Here is a 24,298-nt window from a genome sequence, read left to right as displayed (position 1 = left end):
GGGGCTCAGGGCAGTGTCTCGCTGTGAGGCCAGCTGTGGGACTACCTAGCTGGGTGACTTGCAGGGGCTGTCCCCATGCTGGGTGTCCCCAAAGTGGCTGCTTGGGCTGAGGCTGATGGAGTCTGCAGGGGAATTTTGGGGAGCTCTTGGAGCTGCCATCGCCTTGCATAGGGGTTCTCACCCTGATGCTCAGCCAGGTGACCCTCTCCCAGAGGGCTGGGCAAGCTCAGGAAGCAAGAGCAAGCTGGTTAGATGCCCACGGGTAGCTGCAGGGGTTAGCTTTGCAACCTCAGAAAATGCAGGTGCAGCCCACGGCGATGGTCTCCATGACCATCTGGTACTTCTTGTGACACTTCTTCCCAGAGGGCTTGTGCCCAACCTCACCCGGCGCCTGACAGAGCAGCCGGCGGACAGGCAGCCGGCTGTAGATGGGAATGCTGGCCATGGTGCGGTCCTCCTGCATCGTGAAGGGGTTGATGCAGCCAGTGCAGAGGCACTGGGCCTCGGGGATGTCTGCTGGGATCCGTGTTGCGTCATGGTTTATGCTGGAGGAGAAGGAAAGCAAGACGAGGCTGGAGAGACGGTGAGATGGGGGGCAGCGGGCAGCTGGGGATGGGCAGGGTAATACCTCCACAGGGTGAAATGGGGTGCTGCTTAGAATCGCACTCCCCATGAGCCACCACAGCCCCATGCTGCTGGTGCTGTGGCTGCCGTGGCACTTGCTGGCATGGAGCCACCACGCGTGTCCCCAGGGTCCCTGCCCCAAGCTCACCTGTAGGCCCAGGGCGACAAGCTCCTCCGGTTGGACCTCCAGAGCCTCAAGTTGACCTGGCACTTGGTGTCGCCTGGCTCAGAGCTGTTCCTCAGCTGGCGTACCATGTCCTGGATGCTGCGCTCATAGTCTGCCATGGTGGTATAGGGATCATCCAGGGCCCAGGCGAGGGCAGGGGTGGCCGTGGGGGGCCGTGCCAGGCCCCTTCTCCTGCCCTTTGCTGCCTTGCTTTGGTCCTTCGCTTCGGGGACCAGGATCATGGCAAAGGTGAAGATGCAGAGGAGAAGCTGAGGAGGAAGGAGGATGGTGTGTGGCTGCCCAGGCCACAGGGCTGGTGTGGAAAGAGAGCTTTCCCACCTCCCATGGGTTACTGAGCAAAGGCAGGACTGCACTGACTTTGGGGTGGCACATGCAACCCCTGAAGGGCAACACTGGCCTGCGGGTGAGACCCATAGAAGCACACAAGGGCCATTTGCAGAGGTGGTGGGCACATGGCTGTGGTGAGCCCCCTGGCCCAAGCCCCAAGCTGATGCATGTGGCTGCAAAGCCCCTCGCCCTGGTTGCAGCTGGCAATTTGCATTGCCCAAAGTGCCTCTGCCCGTGCTGCCCGAGCTGTGCCTGGTCCCTTCCCTGCCCACCCTGAGGTGGCTGCATGCTGGGAGCGATGGGTACACCCTTAGCTCAGGCTGTACCTGGGCAGCCTCTGGTTTCAAAGGAGCTTTAGAGATGACAGTCAAGAATGGGATCTTTATCCGAACCCTCCTCTCCCTCCCTCTGTGCTCTGGGGACGGTGAGAGAGAAAAGAAAGATGCTTTTTCCTTTCCTTCTCCCTCCGGCCTCGCAGGGCTGAGCTCCCGTGTGCTGACACCCGGCAGGCTGCCCAGCGGCAAACAAAGTTGCTTTCTGTAGTCCTGTTCCCTGCTATTCGTGTCCCTGCAGCCAGCCACAGGCCGCCCCGCAGCCCTGCCCGCTGTCCCGCAGCCCTTCCCGTGGGCGTGCGGTGCCCCGGGCCAGGGACAGCTCAGCCGGGGCTGTTTTCCCCTCCGGTGCCGGACTGTCCACTCGGGCTGTCGCAGCTTTGCTCTCCGAGGCTGTTGCATCCTCACCGTGCCAGGCGTGGGAGCGATGGGCCTGGCAGATCACAGCATGCATCTCCAAAGCAAACAAACCCAGCTAGCCACCCGTAAACAAGCGTGCAAATAATTATATTAAAGAAGGAAATCAAGGAGCGAGCCCTGAGCTGCCGTGCAGTCACCTACCAGGTTTGGAGCCCGCTCCATCGCCGCGGAGGGGCTGCCGGCCGCCGTCCTGCAGTGTGGCTGTCACTGGCGAGCTGGGGAGCTAAAAAGGGAAAGCCCCAGCCCCCGGCTCCGCTCTGCCGGAGGTGTGTCCGGTCCCCGAGGTGCCAGGGAGCCTCGGCACAGGCAGGGCAGGGGGCCAGTGTGGTCTGGGACTCGGCCACCCGCCGCCTCCCCGGGCGCTGGCTCCACCTGCGGCTGTGGATGGTGGCGGGTCCCCTCTGGGCAGGGCAGCCGGAGGGGCTCGCTGGGCAAAACCTGCCCTGGGGAGGGGGTTTGGGCTCTGGTGGTGACACCGGTGTGGTCACAGCCCTGCCGGGGCCAGGAGGGACATGGCTGCCGGGCTGGGGGAGCAGGGGCTCGCGGAGGCCCGGGGGTGAGCCACATCTGGCGCTGGTAGCAAGGTGTGCAGGTAGCCTGGGGCTGTCCCGCTGTCCCTGTGGGGACAGCTGAGGGCCTGCTGTCATCCATGTGCCACCACCAGCTCTGCTGTCGCCAGGAGCCACCAGAGCCTTCTGTCCAGCAGTGAGTCAACAGCACCCATCACTTCCTGCACCCCTGGTCTGTCTGTCCCCAAACCCTTCCCCTCCTGCTGTCCTCAAACCCGTGCCCAACTCCGGGCAGTGGGGGCACACCAGCTCCGCTCACAGCTGGCCTTGGGGTGGTGGGTGTTAGTGGTGGGGTGCTCCCCCCTCCCAGGCAGTGCTGCTCTGGCTTCCCGGGACCAAGCACTGGGATGCAGGGTGCTGCGGTGGGGGAAACTGAGGCAGGGGAGATGCCGGCTGCGACGCCCCGTCCCAGGGACAGGGCAGAAGGGGCCTCTCTCGGGATGGGGCTGGCCTTGGGCGTGGGCCGGGGGCTGCAGCAGCCCGCCATTGCACCCCCCCTGCCCTGGCTGTCCCTGTCCTTGTCCCTGTCCCCGTCCCTGCGGCCAGGCAGCCGCTGTACCACACGATGGTGCTGTCCTCCACCCAACCGCGCCGCCCGCCCTCCGCCCGTCCCCTCCGTATCCCTCCTCCGCAACTTCCATCCCTCCGCATCCCTCCCTCCCTCCCTCCCTCCCTCCATCCCTCCCCCCCTGCCAGCCCCAGCGGGACGCGGGGGTGCCCGGGGCTGTTCCCCACGCCCACGGGCAGCAGGGTCTGCCCTGCTCCTTTGGAGGGTCCCTTAATTCGTTAGGGCTGCTGCCCCCGAAGGCCGGGCGGCGCTGGGGGTGCTGCTCCACCTCTTGTTGGAGTTTTCTCCCTCGCCTTTCCCCACCCTGCTCCCTCTCAGCTTTTGTGGCACTAGATGTTGAGTTTCCCTCTGCCTCCCCACTCACCGCACATCTCCAGGGGTTTGAAGGTGCTTTGAAGGGCGGTGGGAAATTTCCACCTCCTTTTCCCAGTCCATGAACTGGGCCTCTTAGAAAACCTGGAAAATAAGGTAAAACTCACTGCACCTCCTACTGCACCCTCTCCTCCTCCCATCCTCAGGATGCAACGCTGCTGCTCCCACCCGCAGGGGAGCCCCAGCCATGTTAGCATCCCCCAGGATCAACACAGCATTTCAGGGGCTTTCCCATCCCCTCGGGTGAGGTCTGATGCTGCATACTGAGCACAGCATGTCCCTTTTGTCACCTTGGGGACCTGCAAAGGGGACCTGGCCATAGCAGAGGCCCTGCAGCCACCTGCCTTTGCTGCACTGGGTGGTACGGCAGAACCCAGCCCTCCACCACCAGCCTTTTCTGGGATTCTGACCCTGCACTCCAGTGATTTCACCCCCTATTCCATGATCCCCCAAGAAGGGCCAGTGAGCAGCCCTGGGCCTGGGGCACCCGGAGGGTGCCGGCCGCCTGCATGTGCCGCAGCCGCCTGCGTTGTGTCAGCGCTCGGCAATGCTGTTTACACATGAGAGAGGCTCAGAGGCATCCACTCCGGCAGCCAATTACCCAGTTTTGATCTTTTTTGGTGAAAAGGAAACCAGGGCTTTTCAGACATGGCCAAATTTGATAAGCTGGGGGAGGCGGGGGCGGGCGCAGGAGGCTTTTCCCCACTGGCCTTGAGCAAGGGAAGGGGCTGGGGTGCATGGGCGGCTGGGTCATGGCCAGCCCCTGCCTCCCGGCTGGGACGTGGCAGCCAGTGGACTCCGTGTGCCCATGCCAGCCCCGGTGCTACCCCTGCAGCAGTGGGGTGTGCTGGGATCAGCCCCATGGCGGGAGGCGAGGGAGTGGGTGGCTGGGAAGGGCTGGAAACCCCTGCACAGCTCCCCTGGGAGTGGGTTACTCAGAGGGGAGAAGGGATGTGTTTTCGGGTTTTATTGTATTTGCTCATCCCTAGTACTTCTCTACCACATTGCCCCGCTGCCAGAGGAAACTTGGGTGGAAAGCAGAGCCTGAAGAGTGGGAACAGACACCCAAACAGGGCAGGAGGAGCCATGAAAATAGGCTCGACCTGCCCTGAGTAAACCCAGGTGCGTATTTCCCAGGGTAACCATCACAGAACCCGCTGCCGTGCCTGAGCTCCCCACGTAGAGGGATGCAGGGCAGCCGTTCCTTGCCGTGCTCGGCAGGAGGGATGCGCTGGCCAGGGAGCGTGTGGCAGAGCACACAACGGGGACCGCAGGTATGGGAACAGGGGGAATCAGACCACAGTTCCCACGCTGGCAGAAAATAGCTTTTTGCCTTTTTTCACAAGCAGGAATGTCCCTGCCAGGGCAGGAGCTGCTGGTGTGGGGTCTGCAGTCCTCTCTGCCCGTGGTGGGCAGCATCACCGCTGGTGCCACACTGCAGGGCATGGCTGCTGCTCCAGGCACCAGGCTGCTCCTGCGCCCAGATCCCCGGTGGGTTTGTGAGGCCCCAGCACACCTGAGCACACACCCACCCGTGGGCCAGGCGGCCGGGGCCGGCGGGAGGCTCCGGCACGGCCACGGCACCTCCTGTCTCTGTGTGAGCAACATTTTCCACTCATCAAACGTAAGCGTGCCCCGGCAAGCCGGCCTCACCAGAGCCTGCCCCACGCTGTGGCGGAGAGCAGGGCTGGGGCTGGGGGCCTCCTGCATCCCCCCGCTGCCCCCCGGCAGGTAGCGCCCGGTCGAGCCGGCGGCACGGCACTCACATCCATATTTGCACAAAGGCCCACTCAGAGCGTGAGTGGCTCCAGAGACGCCCGGGCCAAAAAGGCTTATTTTAAGCTTGCTTGGAAAAAGAACATTGTTTGGTGGGAATTAAAACTCCCCGTTCTCAAAAAAGGGAAAAACAAAAAGTGCTTAATTCTGCCGGCTCCTGCCGTTGTATAAACACAGAGCCACAGCCCAGCTGGTGAGGGCGGTCAGGAATTCATCGCTGGCATCGAGCAGGGTGGGTGCCCTCCCCCAGGCAGCTGTCGTGGGACATGGACCTGTCCCCTCCTGCGCCCCCGTGACACTGGCGCTGTCTCCAGAGTCCCCACCCTGGAGGGAAGGGTTTTCCCGTGGGAGGGAAGGGGCATTGCCCAATGTGGGTGCTGCGGCTGCAGAGCCGCCCTGAGGTGCCGGGGTGCCGCGGGCAGGAGGGGTGACGGTGGCGGCTGCGCGAGGGGCTGGACGAGCTGTCGGCAGCCCGGGCTCTTGCTGCGCCTGGGTTGTGCATCAAAGGCCAGTATTATTTATATAGCCTAATCCGGCTGTCTCGGCGGCCCTTCTGCCTGCTCGGGCGGGGAGCTGGGTGATGCTCCGGGCTGTCTGTAAATCACGCCCTTTGGATCACACGCGTGAGATAACAGCCAGGCTTTGGCGTCGGCAGGCAGAGCTGTGCAGGGTTGTCCTTTGGGGCGGGGGGTCAGCAGCACCCCAGCCTGCCCGCTCCCGGGCAGGAGGCTCCCGGGGGGCCAGAGGCGTCGGGAGAGCGGCTGCCGGCAGCGCCGGGCCGGCGGGGCGGGAGGGAGGGTGCGCGTCCGGCACATCCTGCTGCGGCCCTGCCGGCACATCCATCAGCCGCCCAGCGTTTACAGCACGTCGCTGGTTACATGATCCAGACACGCAGGTTTCTCCTGCCCTACTCCTCTCCTGTCTTTTGTTTTCTTTTGCTTTCTGCTCCTGGAGACGGAGCACCTGATGGAAAAAGCCTGCTCTCCCGCTCCCCGTGCTGGAAACAGCCGTTTCCTTCCGCCCCTGCCCGGCACAGTGCCCGGTGCGGTGCAGGCAGCTGCCCCAGCAGCTCCCTGCTCCTGCTGCCCTGTGTCTGGCTCACCCTGTGGCAGCAGCGCGGGAGGACTAGAGGGGCCGGTGCGAGGGCACAGCGGGGACAGACCCTGGTCCCAGCTGTCCCTCTGGGTGCTCAGCGTGGGGCAGAGCCAGCTCCCTGCAGGACGGAGCAGGGCAGATCCCTGGTCTCCTCCAGGCAGGGAGGCAGCAGGGACCGCCAAGGCACTGCCTGGACACGGGTCCCACCAGCCTGCAGAGCCCGACGGGCCCCTGGCCACATGCCCTGCTCCCTCCATGTCCCCCGTGCTTGCCCTCCCGCCTTCCCCAGCCCTTTGGGCTCCTGGCCTCAGCCTGTACTGGCTGTGTCCCGCTGCGCACCAGCACAGAGCACAGGCGGGCAATGCTGGGTTTCCAAATAACTCAGTTTTGCTTCCCTCTGCAGCCTAAGGGAGCCAATGTGGTGGTCAGACACAAACCCTGGAGTGCTTTGGAGGGGTGGCTGCATTTCGTGCTGGACTGAAAAGGTGAGATACGGTCCTGCCAGGATGTCCTCTGCATCCTGGCTTCTGGCTGCAGGAAGGGCCAGCTCTCCAGCCCCATGCGGGGCACGGAGCAGCCTGGAGCCATCCCTACTGCCCTCCCTGCACGGCCACGGTGCTGGAGGGAGCTCCCAGGGACCTGCTTCCAGGGCAGCGATGCCCTCCAGGTCTGCAATGAGAAAGCCTCTTATTTTTAGGGCTTTGGTGGCTTTTGCTTGTGGGCAGGCATCCAAGTTCCCAGTTTCCCAGGGCAAAGCAGAAGGCGGAGGTAAATGGAAAGCTCAACGGTGGCATTGACGTCTGCCCTGGCAGGTCGTGCTCAAGTCAAACTTCTCCTCCCTGTAGCCCTGGGCACAGGGCCACTGCAGCACATGCAGGGTCCCCCGAGCTCCTGGGGAGTTGTCACCGGGGGGAACTGGTGGTTTGAAGTCAGGGCAGAAAGTCTCCTGACCTGGTCCTATCCTCTGCTCCTACGTGCTGCTGTTTTAGCAGTCTGTGGAGGGCGGGGATTTACAAAGCAGCACAGGCTGGTCCTGAAGGTCACCTTTAGAGCAGCTTCAGCCCAGCTCACCCATTAATCACACTGTCCTGCCCCTGCAACGGAGATGGTGCATGCATGGGGGCGAGGGAGGCAGGGGGCTGCCTCTTCGCTGGTGTAATAATATACGGGCTGAGAAACGCCTGCCTGCCCCCCAGCAGCCCCCTCTGATGTTGGGCAGCAGATGAAAAGGCTGTAAATTCGGTGGTTTTGGATGTTAGCAAGGCTCATGGCAGAGGGGTTTCTCTTATCACTCCTTGAGCTCTCGGGAAGGTGGGAGCAGCCCCGCAGAGCCTGCCCGGAGGCTCCCTCTCCATCACTGCCCTGTGCTCGGCTGGCAGCCAGTGGTCCCCTCACCGCCTGCCCGGGACGGAAGCGGGGCTGTCCCGACTGCCCAGGACCACCCGGGCCCTCACACCCAGCCATGGGGGCTGGAGGTTGGCAGGGGGTGGGAAAAAAAATCACTTTTGTGGAGATACTGAAACTGAATCTGCCGCGAAGAGGGATCACTGGGCAGCATCTTAGCAAAGAAGTAACAAAAACAAACCCGCGCCAAGGAATCCTGCTTTGCCCCAAATGTTTTTCTTATGGAGTTGTAATAAGACAAGAGTTGTAAAGATAGTAACCTCCTAAACATTACCTTATTAAGGCTTCTCAGAAACCACAGGGCACGACCCCTCTGGGTCATGGAACAAGAGAGCAGCATCCAGCGAACAAACAGAGGCTAACGTTACATTTTTCACTTCATTTAGGAAACCTGGTTTCTAATTATAGGGTTTGTTTAATGGCAGCAGTTAGTTGTGCTTCACTCAAAGCCAGCCCACCGAGAGCAGGGGCTGTGCGGCCATGTGGAGGGGAGAGGGGACGGAGGGTGGTGGGGGCTGGGAGATGCTTCTGGGCTCCCAGGGCACGGGATGGGGATGAGCTCGGTACCCATGGGCACAGCGAGGGTACGGGGGTCCGATGTGGCGTGGGAGGACTCTGTGCCCAGGGAGGAGCCCCAGCGTGTCCTGGGGACATGCCACATGTGCTGTCCTAGCTCTGTGCCGTGCACCAAGGCTTATCTGCAGCGCAGGGAGAGGGATGCCCCTGCTGCCGGGCAGCATGACTGTGTTCTGTGTGGTCCCCTCGCATGCCCACCGTGCCCTGGTGACTGCAGGCAGACCTGCTGGGAGCTGACTGCTCCAGGGATGTGGCAAGATCAAGGATTCTCCTGCCACAGGGCCACTGGATCTGTGTCTGTGCAGGGATTGAAACAAGAAGGTTTGGGGTTTTTTTTCCACAGTCTGTTGCCAGCAGCCCCAGGGAAGTCCTCCGTATTCCTGGCCAGGTACCTTGATGGTGGCTGTGGCTCCTTGGAGGACACCAGCTGCCTCCCTCCCCCAGGTTTGGGCACACTGCGGGCAGGTTCAGGCACTGCCACTCCAGTCCCCACTCTCCTGGCAGGTGCTGAGCATCCCCTGGGGCTGTGCTAGCGGCTGCTTTCCCGGGTCTTGTCCTCACCCCAGCGGGTAGTGCTGGCCCGCCAGCCCTGTGGTCCCCACTGCAGAGCAGGCAGCAGGGCTGAGCACAGCAGTTGCGCATTTGCCTGTTTTGTGATGGCCTGGCCGCAGTGTGCGCTGCTGCATGGTGCCTGGGGTGGAGGGAGATGTGAGTGTGTGTGTGTGTGCATGAGTGCAGTGGTGCAGAACACACAGTCCGGTTCCCTGCTTCTCCTTTACTGCGGCTGGCAGGACAGTAACCTCCTGGACAACTCGTCCCCTCCCTCAGCTGAACCCTGGTGCTGGTACAACTCCACACTGGTTTTGGTCCCCACTGTCCCGCCGCTCACACTCCAAGGCTCCATCCCCAGAGCCAGCTGGCGTGGCTGGGTGCTCCACAGCAGCCTGGTCAGCTGCTGCCTCTCCTCCTCGCCTCTTTAACTCCCAAAGTGACTCCCTCTTTCCAGTTGTGGGTGTTTCTCCAGCAGCTGAGAAAAACCAGGCCAGCCGGTTCAGAGCTGGCTTTGCCAGCTTGCTTTCTTTCACCACCCCCAGGTGAACTGGGTGACTCGGAACACCCATCTCTCTGCCAGCTGCAGGCAGCAGGGCTTCATTTCCAGCCCTGACCCTCCACAGCCATCCAGAGCTGTTCTGAGCTGCCTGGTTTGCAGGGGCACGGGGCTAGTGCGGGGAGGGGGCTGGTGGCCAGCCACAGCCTCAGTGTGGGAGGGATATCCTGGGAGGGTCACAGAGGTGCTGCAGGGACATTTAGCTCCTGTAGCAGACACTGAGGTGGTGCATAAATCTGGGGGGAGCAGGAGGGACGCCAAGCACTCCCCACCCTGTACAAAGCCTGGCATGATAACAGAGGGGCTCTGGTCCTGGCTTTGGGGTTGTCCTCAGCTCCCAGACTTGGAGACCCCTCTCCTTTCCTGGCCCCTCTGGGATGTGTTGCTGGTGGAAGTCCTGCCCCACCAGACCCTGACACCAGGTTTATCCTCACCGAGGCTAGGGCAGTGCATGCACATCCCCAGGCACCAGGAGTGCTCAGCAGCCGCCGCTGTGCCTGTGCATGGCTCAGGATCAAGCTCCTTCCCACGAGCTGGGGGACCTCTCAGGGCACAAGACCCCAGAGACCAGCCCTTTGCTCTCTCCAGGAGTGACACCACCTTGGAAAACCCAGAGCAGAAGCTGTTGGTGCTCCCCCCTTGCTCCCCAGCTCTCCCTCGGTTATCGCTTGCTGCAGAGGACTCTGCAGCAGCTGCTTCCTCCTCCTTCGGAGCCGAACTCTGCTGCTGGCTTCACTGCCCAGGGGGAGCCCAGCACAGCCCTGCAAACAGCCCTACTGCCTGGAGGGGCTTGGAGCAGGGCAGCAGTGCCCAGAGCAGAGGTGACCCCTTCCCTTAACATGCCAGAGACTGATGGCTGCTGCAGGAGGATGAAGGCACTTTGGTGCTGGGTGTTTCCTTCCCAAGCTGCCAACTGGCTGCTCGTTAATGGGGCCCCAGTGCCGGCTGGAGGCCGTACATGGACTCATGGTCCACGCAGGGCCGGGAGGGGCTGGGGCTGACACAGCCCCACAGTGATGGAGCTCCCACACCGGCTCCCTGTTCTGCTAAAACTCGGGGAAACATCCAGCCCTGCAGCCCTGGCCTCACCACCATGGTCCCATGGGGGTCCCAGCCCCACCGGCACTCAGGGATCTCACCCTGCACACATGGACAGACTGGCGAGAGTCCCGTGGCCGCCGAAACGTCTTTTTTCCCAGGCCAGATGGAGCTTTTCAAAGTAATGGGAATCACAAGCCACCTCCAGCCGGGCCAGGGAGCATCTCCGCTTCCTTCCCCCGGCCAGCAGGACAGACGCCAGCCCTGGCTCCCCGGCCCTGCGGCCAGCCTGCCCCACCAGACCCCCGCCCCACCGGTGGGATGCGTGTCCCCCCCGTGCGTGGTCCTGGGGCCGAGAGGAAGTCAGTTATTGCAAACAACTTTCTCTGGGCGGGATGGCCTGGGTTCCCAGGCGCGTCGCTGGCAGCCTGCGCAGCCCTGGCCGCTCTCCTCCCCCCCGCTCCCCCCAGCCGTCCTTCCCTCGCTCCCCCTCTCCGACTTAATGACTTCCACATGGGCCTCTGGCATCCCGAGCCAAGCCTCCCAGCATTGTCTGAAATCTCCAAATTTAGAAGAAATATGAAAATTGTCAAGCAGCCCTTCCTTAGGGGGTAAAAGCAACACTCGGCTGCGCGGCGGCGGGTCGCGACGGCAGGGCCACGTGACGGCACCCCAGCCAATGGATCCCCTCGGCGCCCCTGACAGCGGTACCCGTCGGCAGCCTGGCCTCCTCCTGCAGCTCATATAAGGTAAAAAGAAAAAGGTTTTCCAGCTTCTGAGCAGCCTGGAAGGAGTTTTTTGCTGAGGGCTCCCATGCCAGCCACTTAAAAAACCCCAGCTGACAGTGCCGGGGTCCCAGTGGCGGGTTATAACGTGCCGGGAGGAGGTGGCAGGCATGTGCCCATGTCCCCACGGTGCCCCGCCGCAGGTGTGGGGTGGCAGGTAGGTGCCCGTGGATGGAGGGAGCAGGCGGGTGCATGGGCAGGCGCGCTGGGTGCGTGGGGCGGTTGGCTGTGTGGGGCGGCAGGGATGAGGGGACTGGTGCTGAGACTCCCTGGCAGCGTGAGTGCTCCTGTTCTGCGTGGTGCCCACCCCAGGCGTGGGCAGGGGTGGGCAGGCAGGAGGCAGGGGAAAGCGTGGCTCCCCTCAGCATCCCCCTCTGCCAGCCATGGGATGATCAGCCCAGACGGCTGCGGGGAGGTGGGCAGGGGTACCCCCACCCCAGGTGCAGTGCTGTGCCCAAGGAGGGAGGGAGGTGAGCGGAGCACAGTCATGGGGGACTGGCAGGGAATCCCGCTGGGCACGGAGCTGATGAGGAACAGCCAGAGCCACCTCGGGACCAGGTGGTCCTGAGCAAAGAGATTCCCCAAAATCTGTCCCTAGAGCTCAGTCCTGTCCCTGGGAGAGGGGCTTGCTGGGGCTCACCAAGCTTTTTGGAGGTAGAGAAGGGCCCTCCCAGGGCTGGGGGAGGAATTGTTTTCTGCTCTGTATATGTTTAGGATGAAAAAAACGGGAAACCAAAGGCAAGCCCAGGCGGGTGGGCTCCCTGTGCAGCAGCAGCCATGGGCCGCTCGCTCAGCTCCTCTGGCTGGCTGTGCTGCTGACACTTTTTGGAGAAAACAGGCTGAGGGAGGAGGGGATGGGGCTGGGTTGTACCACTGAAAGTTTGCAGGGTGCTGAAGCCACCCTACCCAGTGGCTCGCGCTGTCCGAGAGCATCCTGTGACCCACAGCTCTTGGGACTTCTATGCCAGCCCAGCCTGTGCTGCTGCCTCGCTCTGCCTCCCTGTCTGCAGCCCCTAGCCAGCACCCCTGGCGTGGTCCCAGCTGCCAGCGTTTCCCCGGCTCCATCGCTCACTGGGTGAACGGGTGCTGCATCCGCAACCCTCTGGAGTTGCAGCAGCGGCTGCTGAGCGTGGTCACCCTGTGGGAGCCAGCAGCTGAGCCCTGGCCTGGCCACGGGGCTGGTGGGGAGGGCACGGGGTGTGCAGCAGGCAATGACAGGGCTGCCAGCCCCTATGGCGTGCGAGGACGGACACGGTTTGTTCCTAGACAGCCTTGAGCTTAGGCCTTGCAAAGGCTCCCTGAGGCTCTCCGGGTCGTGCCTCCTCCCTGCCTGTCCCTCGCAGGACATGGTGCTGCCTTTGCCTGGATTATGGCTGGCCCCGTGCTGTTCCTCCACTCCCAGGGAACCAGCAGTGGCTGTCCTCTCCCAGCAGGTCACCTGGGGACACTGTGCCTGGCAGGCATGTGGCAGCAAGCTGCCATGTCCCCCTGCCTCCTTCCTCTGCAGGGCGGCTCCCACCACCACAGGGACAACCACCAGCTGTCACTCGGGTCCAGCACGAGAACAGTGGGTCCAGCCAGGGTGCAATGCCATCCCTGGGGGTGCAAGCTCCCACAGGGGCCGTGTGTCCCCCTGCAAAGGGATGATGACAGTAACCAGGGCACTGTAACCTCTCAGGGCAGCCGTGGCCACCAAGGTCCCAGTCTGTCCTCATCCCGCTGTGCCTCAAGGGCTTCCCGCTGTTACTGGCTGCTCCCAGGGAAGTTGCGGCATCTCGGCACTGGGGTGCTTCACATGGAGACAGAGAGCCACCGTTGTGACATGGCCTGCGTCCCCGTCCCAGTGGTGGTGTCCCCGGTATTGGGCTATCCTGCCTGTGCCTGCCCTGGCTCCCCGGCCTCCACGCACTGGCCAGTGTGCCCTGCCGAAGGGCAATGCCATTGCTGGCCACTGGCCGATGGGAGAGGAGTTAATTTCCAACGAACACAGGCAGACGCCTCCGCCAAAGATTTCCCAAGCAGTTATCAGCAGGAATTCAGGGAAGGCTGTGTCTAGACAGGCTGTAGCTCTGGGTGGCTGCTGGATAGAGTGGCATTTCCCTCCACGCTTGTCAAGAGGCAGTCTGGAGATGATTAAGAGCTTTTATTTTTTCCTTTTCTCGGTCTCCTTTTCTATCCAAGAACCAGCCTTGTTCCTGACCAAGCTTTTCCGAGGCTTGTTCCTCCACACCCCCAGCAAAACCTGCCTTTGCTCATCCCCAGCATCCCACTGGTCTTCCTCTCCTGGGGCTGAGATGGGGACAGGCAGTGCCCGGGGCCCGGTGGTGCAGCCTGCCACGGGTCCTGGCGAACAGGGCCACGATGAGCCATACCATCAGCCCACGGCACGCTTTGCCTCCTGGCAGGTGAGGGCTCCCACCCGCAGTGGGCAGGCATGTGGGCACTGCACTCAGCCGGTTACCCCCATGCCTTGGGAAAGGTGGTGGGCCGTGGTGTGGCACAGGCAGCCTGCAGGCAGGAGCACTGGCAGTGCAGGGGGCTGAGTGCTGGGCTGAGGACCCCACCACACTGCCCGGGGCAGCCCCAGCACCTTAACCTGTGTGGGGCAGAAGCAGCAAAAGCTTGTCTTCATGAGTGAGCCAGAGTTAAGCAGCAAATGATGAGGCAAGAGGCTGGAAATCTGAGCTCTGGAGCCATTTCACCATCCTTTGACCTTGGCTGGGAGCACATAGAGGAGGCAAGTGGAGCAGATCCTGCTCGGAGGGAGGCTCCAGCTGGGGAGGATGAAGCCCAACACACGTCCCATGGCTGCAGGCCAGCGGTTGCTGGGGGAGCACTCACTGGTCCTGAACCCTGAACCCCTTTGCTTGCCTGGGACCATGTGCATTCACAGGGCTCGTCTCAGCCCTGCCTCCATGCCTGGCTCTGGCCTCCCCGGGGCAGTGGGAACATGCTGCCTGCCCTGCTCTGGGGATGTCCTGGGGAGCCGGGGCAGTGTCTGTCCACTGGCAGCACTCACCAGTTGGGCTCAGGGAGGGCTCAGGGGTGCAGAGCCTCATCCTCCTCCCCTACCAGCCAGTGGGCTGTGAGGTGGTGGTGCTCCCCCAGCCTCTTGGGGTACCCCATCCCTTTGGCTCAGGGCAGGGACAGCAGATGTGGGGCCAGGCTCCTCTGGCATGGTCATGGAGACAAAGGGCAGAGGCTGGAGTCAGACCGCATGCAGAGCCAGGGACATGGTTACCTGGGAGGAACTGGGATTTTCTGTCCCACACCCCAGTGACACCAGCCTGGGCAGGGAAAGGGGCCAGTGGGTGCCCTGGGCTGCCCCAGGGATAGACAGGGACCCTTCCTGGCAGCAGCAGCCAAATCCCTGCTGCACACTCAGCCCCTGCAGCCAGCAGAGCTGAGCATAGAGCCGATGTGGCCATGCAAAGCCATGCCAGCACTGTCCTGGGACAGGGAGAAGCAGCAGCGCTGGGGCAGAGCTGGTCACTGCAGAGCAGCACAGTGGGAGCCCATTGCAGTGCTGACGCAGCAGGGCCGGGCTGCTGTGAGCGAGCATCTTTCTGCTGCTGGGTGGAGGTGAGGGGGAGGTGAAGGTGAGCATGAGGCTGCTCCATGCTGGTGGACCTGCTGGGGATGGTCACACTGCCTGAGGGATGGGGAGGGGGGTTCTGGAGGGCCAGCAAGCCCCCAGAGCCAGCCCTGTGCCCACATTAGGTGCATGCTGTGTGCAGCTGTCAGCTGGGCAGGTGAAGAGACACATGTGTGGTCAGACTGAGCGAGAGGCAGCCAGATGTGAGACATCGAGGTAGAAGGTGCTGAGCAACAACATCTTCCCTGTCCCACTGTGGCTGAGGCAGGGAAGCACGGTGCTGGAGCTGCAGGAGATGGTCGGTGTGCTGGGTGGCAGTGTGCCAGTGGGGCTGCCCAGGGCACGGCCAGCCCTGCGGGACACCGTCCTGCTCCGGACAGCAGGCAGTGCCATCTGCCCCAGCAATCTACTCCCCGTGAATATCGGGGGGCTCAGCCCGGTCTGAGGCTGTGTTGGGATGGGGGTGCGACAGCTCTGTTAAGCCCCTTCCCCAGTGGCTGCAGGGAGGGGGAACGTGCTGGCAATGCTGGAGGCTTCCCACCCTGGGGCGGTGGGGTCTGTGGGTGCCGGCCAGTGGCGTGCAGGCAGCCAGCTCTTTGCTCCGAAACCGCTGCAAGGGAGCACATCTCCCCTGCTCTGCAGGGACATCCCTGACATGGTGGGCAACACAGGGCTGGGAGGTGAAGGATGGCACTGCCTCTCCCTGGACTGAGCTCTGCTAGGAGGCGGGTCAGCAGCTTCCCTTGGACAAGGGACAGCAGCAGACAGGGCCTGGGTTCGGGGCTGTGGGACCCGCCATGCCGCGTGTGGGGCAGATGCTCTGTGGTGGCCAACAGGTCACCCTGGTGCTCGCTGTGGAACCGGCTCCCTGGTTGCTGGTACATAGGGCAACATCTCTCTCTTCCAGCCTGGCCTTCTTAACTGGGATCCCTCATCACAGAATTGCCTTTCCTTTTTCCCCCTTCCTTTTCAACCTTATTTTTTAAATTTCATTTTTATTATTCCCCACTTCCAGCCCCCACGAGCGCTGCCGCTTCCGAGCAGAGGAGCTGCACTGCTCACCCCCACTCCAGGCGTTCCCCAGCCAGCCCTGCCGGGGGATCTGCCAGCACGGGGGGAGCCTGGCTCCACGGGCGCTGCAGGGACACGGCACCTGAGTATCAGTCCTGGTGTAACTCTTGTGCTCGATCTTTTTCCACATCTCATCTCCTGCTTGCTGGGAGCTCAACCCATTTAGGGCATTTTCTTTTAGTGTCTTTTATTGCTCAGCTGGGTGGGCAGCAAGCAGGGCTGGGAAAGCTGGGGCCTGCGGGGGCAGTGATTTACTAGCTGGGCTCCTCTCATGTCCAGGCGATGCTGCACACACACCCTCACTCCCCCTCTGCCTTGCTGGAGCAGAGATAAGATGATAAAGCCCAGATAAGCAGCCAAGAGCACTGGCAGTTTAATGAACTCCAGCCACACCGTGGCTGTGCCTCTGCGAGAGGAGAGGGAGCCTCGCTGCTCCCTGCCCGCCCCAGCTTCAGGCTCTTTGCTGGCCTCATGTGAGCTCCTGCATGCCCACCATGCGAGGAGCGTCCCCTCCGCCAGTTCCTCCAGCCAGGTCCGCCTGGGAGCCATGCAAGAGCGGGGTGAGGAGCAGAGCCCAGGGAGCAAGGAGGGTGCTGGAGCAGCCACCCTGCACTGCTTGGGAACCGTGTCGGCAGGGAGCTCTCCCCACAGCGCTCTGGGTTCCCACCAGCCCTTCCCAGCAAGGGCTGGAGGCCAGTGACGTGATGGCCTGTCCCCGCTGGGACTTCACCCCTGCACCACTTCCTCTGGACAGGGAATGTGACGCGTAAACAGAGCAGGAGGGCTGATGCCGGAACCCGCTCCCACGCTCCGTGTGCCCCAGGGCCAGCACCGGGGACACCAGGCGTCAGCCCTTGCTGGTGGGCTCCCCGCACCTCCAAAACACCTTCCAGCGGTGGGCTGGGGAGGGGGCCCAGGGCTCTGCTGCCCCATGGAGGGGGAGGCAGCTCTGGGAGGAGGAAACCAGCTAAGGATGGGGAGATGGTGGTCAGTGGGATGGGGGCAGCAGGGAAGAGCTGAGGCCATGGGAAAGGTGATGACCGAGCTGCTGTGTGCCTTGGCTCTTCCTTAGCTATGCTTCTTCCAGCCACAAAGCCCCTTCCTGCTGCTCCTGCCCCTCTGGAGGCTCTTGCTCATCCCCAAGCCAAGCCCTAGTGTTGCTGGAGGGTTTCAGCCCCTCACCACAGCAGCTGGCACTGGTGGCTTTGCACCAGTGGGTTCTGCATGGCAGCACAGGACTGGGCAGTGGTGGCCAGGCAGGGACAGCGGGGTCAGTCTCCTGCCCCAAGGTGATAAACAGGGAGATGTCAGCTTGTGATTGCAGCCTGGAGGTGGCAGAGGCCTCATCCGTCCCTGGGCTCCCTCCCACAGTCCCCACCGTACCACCACCCTGCGCCTCAAGAGACACCAAATTAGGCGATTTCTCCCTCTCTCTGGCACCAGGAGAGGGGCTGCCAGCCTGGGAGGAAGGAGCACAAACCAGATGCGCTCTTCCCTCTGCACCCATCCCCTGCTCTCAGCCCACCAGACCTGCTCCTTTGTTCTTGGCATTATAATTTATCCCAGCAAAACCCAGCGAGAAAGAGCAGCATCCCCCTGGGCCCCCTTGGCTCGCCCCCAACATGGGAGATGGGGGCCGCTCGGTCTCCAAATCTGCCTTTTTGACCATAAAAGGGCAGGCACGCCGCAGCCCCGGTGGGAGGATGGGAAAGGGAAGGCAGCGCTATTTATAGCTGAGCATCAGGACCTCAGCCTGAACTCAGGGTTAATCAGCCCACGACCAGATTAGGATCTCCCTTGGCCCCTCCATTTTCTCATAAACCTTTGATTTAATACCAGTGCTGGTGAGGGAGGGAGGGAGGAAGGAAGGAAGGGAGAGAGGAGGCACCTCTCCTCTGTGGAGGCCACCATGGTCCATGGGGGACGGGATGGAGATGCTGGGGGATGGGATGGAGATGCTGGGGGACAGGATAGAGATGCTGGGAGAGCTGGAAGGCCCTGGTGGGAAGGAATGTTGGAGCTGTCCTTCCACCAACTTGTGCTGCAAAGTGACAGCAAGCAGCATTCCTGTGTGAGGGACACCCAACAGGCAGCAGAAGCTGCCATGGGGTCAGTCTCTTAAATTTCTGTAGAGTTGAGTGAGTCCTTCCAGTAAGAGCACGTTCCCCTCCATCATCCCAGCCCTTATCACCCCGGGGGGAGGCACCTGGGGGGGTCCTTGGACAGGATTTACCTTGCCTGGTATCATCCAGCAATGAGTCCCTCAGCCAGTGGGAGGTGGCATCAGGGCTGCTTGGGTAGCTGATGGCCAGAGCTGGATCAGAGCTCGGCTGGGGCAGGGATGGAGCCCCGCTGGTAGTGGAGATCAGGCTTTTGGGGCCCAGGAGGAAGGGAAAGGGTGCCTGTGTGGGGCTGAGCATTGCCCGGTGCCTTCTGCCCCCCTCCAGAGAGTGGGGCAGCCCAGAGTCACTCACAGCAGAGCCCTCCTGGCCGGGGGGTTCAGGCTTCCCTCAAAAGCCCAGGTCTGGCCTCATGGCTGGCCTCGCGAGGCTGGGGAATTTCAAGGAGGAAACAAATCCCAACTGCTATTAAAAAAGGACATTTCCTGCAGCGGCGGCCTGCCTGGAGAGGGGAAAGGGCGCTGTGTTGTAACCGCGGGGAGGGCCGAGCTCTGACTCAGCCCAGCGCCACCGGGGAGGCAGCTCGCAGGCACCGAGCGCTCGCCCACCGGCTCCCATCCTCCCAGCACCCACCGGCGGCGGCAGGGCGGGCGAGCAGGGGAAGCAGCTCAGCAGAGGCGAAGGCTGGAGGTGAGCAGCGGGCAGGAGGAAGGGCAGTGCCAGGCAGTGCTGGTGTGTCCAAGGAAGGAGCCGGGGGACTGTCCTGGGTGTGCACACTGTGCCCTGGGCACACTCCGGAAAGCCTTGGCTTGGGGATGTGGTGGTGGCTGGTGGTCCCCCCCAGCGTCGGCAGGACCATGGGTCCAGCCATTTGTTATTCTTGTTTCCTCTTCTGAAGCCAAGTGGTGTGTTCGCACCCACATGAGTGAGGGGACAAGCAACCTGGGGCCGTAGCTCTCCTCCTGGCAGGCACTGGTTGGGGGACACTGTTGTCCCCCAGCATGGAGGTCCCCCAGCAGCAGTGTGAGTGCTGGGGAGCAGAGGGTGGCAGCCATTTGTCACGCTGGTGACAGAATTCTTTCCTCAGGAAACTGGGACCAAACCAGGAGTGGAGACAAAGGGGAAAGGCAGGCCCTGCAGCTCTGGCTTTTTTGCCCCATCTTGGGGACATGCGATGGGGACATTGGAGGGAGGATGGGGGTGCCTCTCTCCCCCTCCAAGACCTCTCCTCAGGCAGGGTTGGGCAAGCCCTTACAGATGTTTTGCCTCCAAGCTGGAGGGATGCGCAGCCCGGCACATTCCTGCAGTCTTTCTTGGTGTTTCTTCCCCTGCCACCACCTCCCGGGGACGGCAGCTGAGGTCTCCCAGCCCTGTGCCGTGGGGGCAGAGAAGGCTCCGTCCCATCTTTTCCCACCCAGGCTGGGATGGTGGTAGGGGAGGACAGGGGGCCATCCCCAGGCCCCACTGCAGGGCTCCCTGTGTACCTGGGGACCTGACAGCTACCACCGGGAGAGGGGAATGTGTCCCACATCCTCAGGCTTTGGGTACACATGGCTTTGAGCAATCAAAGGGAGGCCTTTGGCTATCGTAGGGTTTTTTGTGTGCACAGAGCTGTTGGCATCGCTGTCCTCAGTTCCGTGGGGTCCTGCACACCCAAGGGGGGCCCACAGCAGCTGCCCAGGAAGGGACTCAAGAGGTTGCGCCTCCCCACCAGTCCACACTCGGCTCCGCAGCGCCACGCTGACTGCCATCCTCTGTGTCTTACAGACTTGTCAGCCGTGGGAGTCCCTTGGGACATCGAAGCTGCCGAAGGCACGTGATGACTGTACAGCCCAGAAACATGGCCAGCGGCGAGAGACGGGCAGAGCCGGCATGCCAGCATGCTGCCAGTGCAGCCCTTTCCCTGGGCACAGGCAGCCACACGCTGCGGGCAAATCTGCCCCCGTTCCCCACTGCCCAGACATGCAAAGGTGGGGCTGGCTCCCAGCGCACACTGCAGTGCCGCACATCGCTCCTTGCTGAAAGCATGGCAGCCCCTTCCTGGGGGTTGTGCACGGGGCCAAGGTGCTGCCCAGTGGGGCCAGCAGTGGGGCAGAGGCTCTGCAAATGTGTAGGGTGGCAGGAGGGTCCCTGAAGCACCTTTCCTGGCTCTGGGTCCCTGTGGTTGTTCCCACACTTGGCCAGAGTTCAGGGCTGGCCTGGCCGTGGCTGGTATGGAGATAACCCTGCGCTGGCCAAGTCTGCTCCCAAACCTCCTTCCTGACTGATGGATGCTGCAAGCTTGGGGCACCACGGGGCTTTTCTCCCTACTCTTTCCTACCAAGAACTGGGGGCAGCAGATGGGGGAGCCCAGCACATTGCACAGGGTTGTTTCTGCCCCGGTTCCCGGCTGGGTGCTCCCGGCCAGGGGGGCCGGTGCCGGATGCAGGGGCTCATGCCAGAGATGCACCATCTGCTTCTCGTCAGGCTGCTGGGAGCGCCACAGCTGCCGGGGCCCGGCGGCGGAACGCGGTTGTGATAGATGGTCTGTTTATCACATTTCGGCTCTGCTCAGGATGTTAGTGTTCGCCTGCGAAAGACATTTTTGGGCTCGGCCACTCCCTCCATCGTCCCTCTCCTCCTGTTCCCCCCCCCAGATCCTCGCCTTTGCGGGGGCTGAAGTCCATCTGGACCCAAGGGTGATGGTCCAGAGGACAACCCTCCCACAGCCCCTGGTCTTTGCCCATGGGAAGGGCTGGGCTCAGCCCTGCCACCCTGGGAACAGATGGGGCCGATGGCTGAGCTTGGGAAGCTGAGGTGCTGGCCAGCTGCAGGCTCTCCTCTGATGGCGACTGGGACAGGGACAAGGGTGGGGAGGGACAGCAGGCGCTTTCACACACTCCTCATGCCCTGGGGTGGGGAAAGGGCAAAGGACAGGGAGGGATGCTGTGTGATACCCATGGCCCCCACATTGTCCTGGGGTGTCCTGGCCCTGCTGGGTGGCAGCCCTGGGAGGGCTCCCGTCACCCTCACCCTCTCGCCCAGCTCTGCACTGGCTCTTGGTGAGAGTACACAGATCTGGAGGCAGACACCCCCTCATCTGTCCCTATCCCTGCCTGTCCCTGCAGAGCTGGGCCAGGCTGAGCTACCAAGCACAGGTCTGCCCTGCCGTCATGTTGGGGCTGGGCTGCAGGACGCAGGCACACAGCTCTGGATGTGGGGGGAGACCTCTTTGCCTGCACCCAGCCGGGCAGGCAGACACACAGCCTTGCTGTGGCATGACCCACGGACACACGCCAGCCACAGCAAGGGTGACTGTGGGCTCCTCCATGTCTCCCAGCCCAAGGTGCAGTGCTGCATCTCTGGTCAATTGGGAGTCTGAGATGAAGCACTGTAGCTCGGGAAGGGAGGAACTGCGCACCCTAGGGACCTCTGGGACCCCCCACCTGCTGGAACGAGTGACGCAAGGAGAGCTGACCCCTGGCTATGGGAAAGGGCTCACCCCAAAGCTCCAGATCCCTGCAGAGAGCAAGGGGTGAGAGGAGGGTGGGGAGGTTTCTCCTTGCAGCAGAGGGACCTGTGTGTCTGCTTGAGACCCCCTGCCTGGCACTGGGCACCAGCGGGAGGGGGTCACACAGAAATGTGGGAGCCTTGTGCAGTGAGGGAACAGCAGGGATGTGGCAGCAGCATCCCCAATCAGCCACACGTGGAGCCCAGCTGACAGCGAGGAGCGTGGGGCTGGCAGAGAGCCTGGGTCGCCGTGCCCTCAGGGTCCAGTTTTCCCAGGAATCCCTTAGGCGCTACGTTGGGGATTCCTGGAAATACTGTTCTTGGGGCCACGGCTCAGCGGCTAGAGACAGCCCATCCCACAGGGAGCCACAGCCTGCGGAAGAGCCAGCGACCAAGGTACGGAGACATTGCAGGGGCTGCAAGTGGGAGGGGGAGCCCCTGGCTACCCCAAACACAGGGAGGTGGGCAACCCAGCCCAGGCAGCCCCAGCTGCGCCACGCCGGGGGGTGACAGACGTCCCGGTGGTGCCGGGGATGAAGCTGGTGGGCAGATGGTCTGCCCTGCCCCTGCCACCTAGTCACCCTGGGGCCAATAAAGGTCTTGACTCCCGAGTGACTCTGTCCTGGCCGGTCCTTTGGGGCTGGGAGCAGGGTGGGAGCCTACAGTCTGGTGCCAGCACAGTTTGGGGCAGAAAGGAGAGACAAGAGCCGTCTGTGGATCATAGCCCCGGGGGGGCTGCTCTCTCCCTCCTGCGATGTCCCCCCCTCAACATCCCGCCCAGCTCCCGGCCCTGCCGTGCTCCTGCAAAGGGAACTGCTGCACCGTCCCTGTCCCTGCCGCTGCTGGGCAGCGCGAGCATCCCGGGCCGCGGCTGCCTCAGCCGGGAGCTGGCATCTCTCCTCCGGCCTCCCGGGCACTCCCGTCCACCCCACGCCCATCACATCCCTGCCAGCACCGGAGCCCCCGGGTCGCTGGCCTGCCCTGACCCCCCACCCGAGAGTAACGAGACCCGTGGGGCCGCCCCAGGAGCTGCAGGAGGTGGGGAGGGGGGGCTGCCGCCCCGCAGCCTGCCGGGCCCCTGCCTGCCTGCCTGCCTGCACGGGGACAGGTGCAGGCAGGCGCAGGGTGGAGGCGGAAGAAGCAGACAGGTGCAGGCAGCAGGCAGCGCAGGCAGCGTGGCCGGGCAAGGAGGGCAGGGCGGACGGCAGGTGGCAGTGCTGCCTAGGCCGGAGCAGGCAGGCTGGGCTGCCCACCCTGCCAGTCCTGCCCGTTCCTGCCCACTCTGCCAGCCCTGCCTACCCCGGGCAGGCCCTGCAGGGGCTGGGGCTGCCTGGCTCCCCCCCGGGCACCCTCCCCCCCGCAGCAGCAGAACCACATCACCGGAGAAGCAGCCAGTGTCCCCTCCTCCTCGCACTGCTGTCCCCCTGTCCCCTCTCCAGCTCATGCCCTGCCTGTCCCAATGCCAGCCTTGGATGCGGGAGTTTTGAAGCCTGTCCCGGGTGGGTGGCGTGGGGACAGGGACCCCAGTTGCCCCCTCTCCGGTTGCTGCTCACGGCTGAGCACTGGATGAGCCCCCCACGGCTGTAAGAACAGTGCGGGGCGAGAGGCAGCACTGGGTGCCAGGGGACACCGTGGGGTGGCCGGGCTGGTCCCCATCTCCCAGCCAGAACAGGCGAGAGGCCCTGATCCTCCAGCCACCCCCACCCCCAAATGCAGCCAGACCCGTCCACCACAAGGTGGACAGAGACGCCCATCAGGGACACGACCCCCGACACAGCCGTTGTGCCGCTGGCATGGCACACCCCACACGTCACACAGCCCTGTTCCCACCCGGCCCATTCCCGGCTCCCCAGCCTGTGCCAAAGTGCCACAGGGGTAACTGCCTCCACCCCCAGCCCGCTGACTCAGCGGGGCGCAGCCGGCAGCACCCAGCCCACCCCGGTGGGGCTCGCTGCTGACACAGGGCCGCGCATCGCCTGCGCTCCCTGTGCCCAGCACCTCCCCGCGGGCACCTTCCCACGCGTGCCTGCATCCCCTCCCCACGGCTGGCAGGGAAGAGCCGGGTGAACCATGCCTGCGCGCAGCTGGTGCTGCCTGCGGTGCTCGCTGCCTGCTCTGCCGGGACCCAGAGGCTGGCAGCCCCTTTGGGCAGCTGGAAGGGGCACCGGGCTGTTGCTGTTTGATTTCCTGAGGCTCCCACCGGAGCAGGTCGCTGGGACAGGGCTGGGAGGGTGAGGAGATCCCACCCAGAGGGGCCACCCCAAAACCTAGCCGGGAGAGGGCAGGGATGGGGAAAGTCCTTCCTGTCCCACATGAGAAGGAAAAGTGGAAATCGCAAAACCTCTCTGGAGATGACAAGCCAAAACCCAAACCCAACCTCCCCCCCATGACAGCTCTGTTGGTTTGCTGTGGCTCCAACCGCTCCGTTTCAACCCTTTCCAAGCAGTTTGTTTTGATTTTGGTTGTTGGGGGGGGGAGTTACAGGACATGTTGGTGCAGGATGGAAAGCCATGTCTCTCTCACACACACCCAAATTAAAAAAATACAGCACTTAGTTCAGGAAATGCCAACTCAGAGAGCTTTGATTGTTTCCTTCTTTCTTTTTCCCCCTTTTTTTCAGCCAGAAAATTTATCAAGGCTGACTCTGATCCTGAGAAAGATTTAGGTTTGGACAATATTGGCAATTTCTGACCAAACAAAGCCCTTTAATTGAAGAATTCCCGACCTGCCCCCAGCCTACCCCTGAAGCAGCTGCCCCAGCCACTGCAGGGAAGCACCAGTCTCCTCCCTGTCACCGAAGCAGGGCTGGGGCTCAGCTCCCCGTCTCTCACTATCAGCTTCA

The 24,298-nt window shown here is 62.9% G+C and overlaps 1 protein-coding gene and 1 long non-coding RNA gene across 2 annotated transcripts; one reads left to right on the top strand and one right to left on the bottom strand.

Annotated features, from left to right (window-relative positions):
• Nucleotides 1-289: 289 nt before the first annotated feature.
• Nucleotides 290-2,155, bottom strand: IL17B (interleukin 17B). The gene is made up of 3 exons (XM_074883989.1): nt 2,032-2,155; nt 773-1,059; nt 290-545 (listed from the first exon to the last, which is right to left on the bottom strand). The coding sequence occupies exons 1-3, from the start codon at nt 2,050-2,052 to the stop codon at nt 290-292; spliced, it is 564 nt and encodes a 187-aa protein (XP_074740090.1). The 5' UTR covers nt 2,053-2,155.
• A 16,434-nt stretch (nt 2,156-18,589) lies between these two features.
• LOC141949695 (uncharacterized) lies at nt 18,590-22,067 on the top strand. Its single transcript, XR_012630833.1, has 2 exons — nt 18,590-18,657; nt 19,735-22,067. It is a non-coding gene; the product is annotated as an uncharacterized LOC141949695 (long non-coding RNA).
• Nucleotides 22,068-24,298: the final 2,231 nt, after the last annotated feature.

This window comes from Strix uralensis, chromosome 14, assembly GCF_047716275.1.
Source record: "Strix uralensis isolate ZFMK-TIS-50842 chromosome 14, bStrUra1, whole genome shotgun sequence".
In the NCBI taxonomy this organism is placed as follows: domain Eukaryota; kingdom Metazoa; phylum Chordata; class Aves; order Strigiformes; family Strigidae; genus Strix; species Strix uralensis.
Note: the sequence above shows the minus strand (reverse complement) of the source record. Positions and strands in the feature narration are given on the sequence as shown.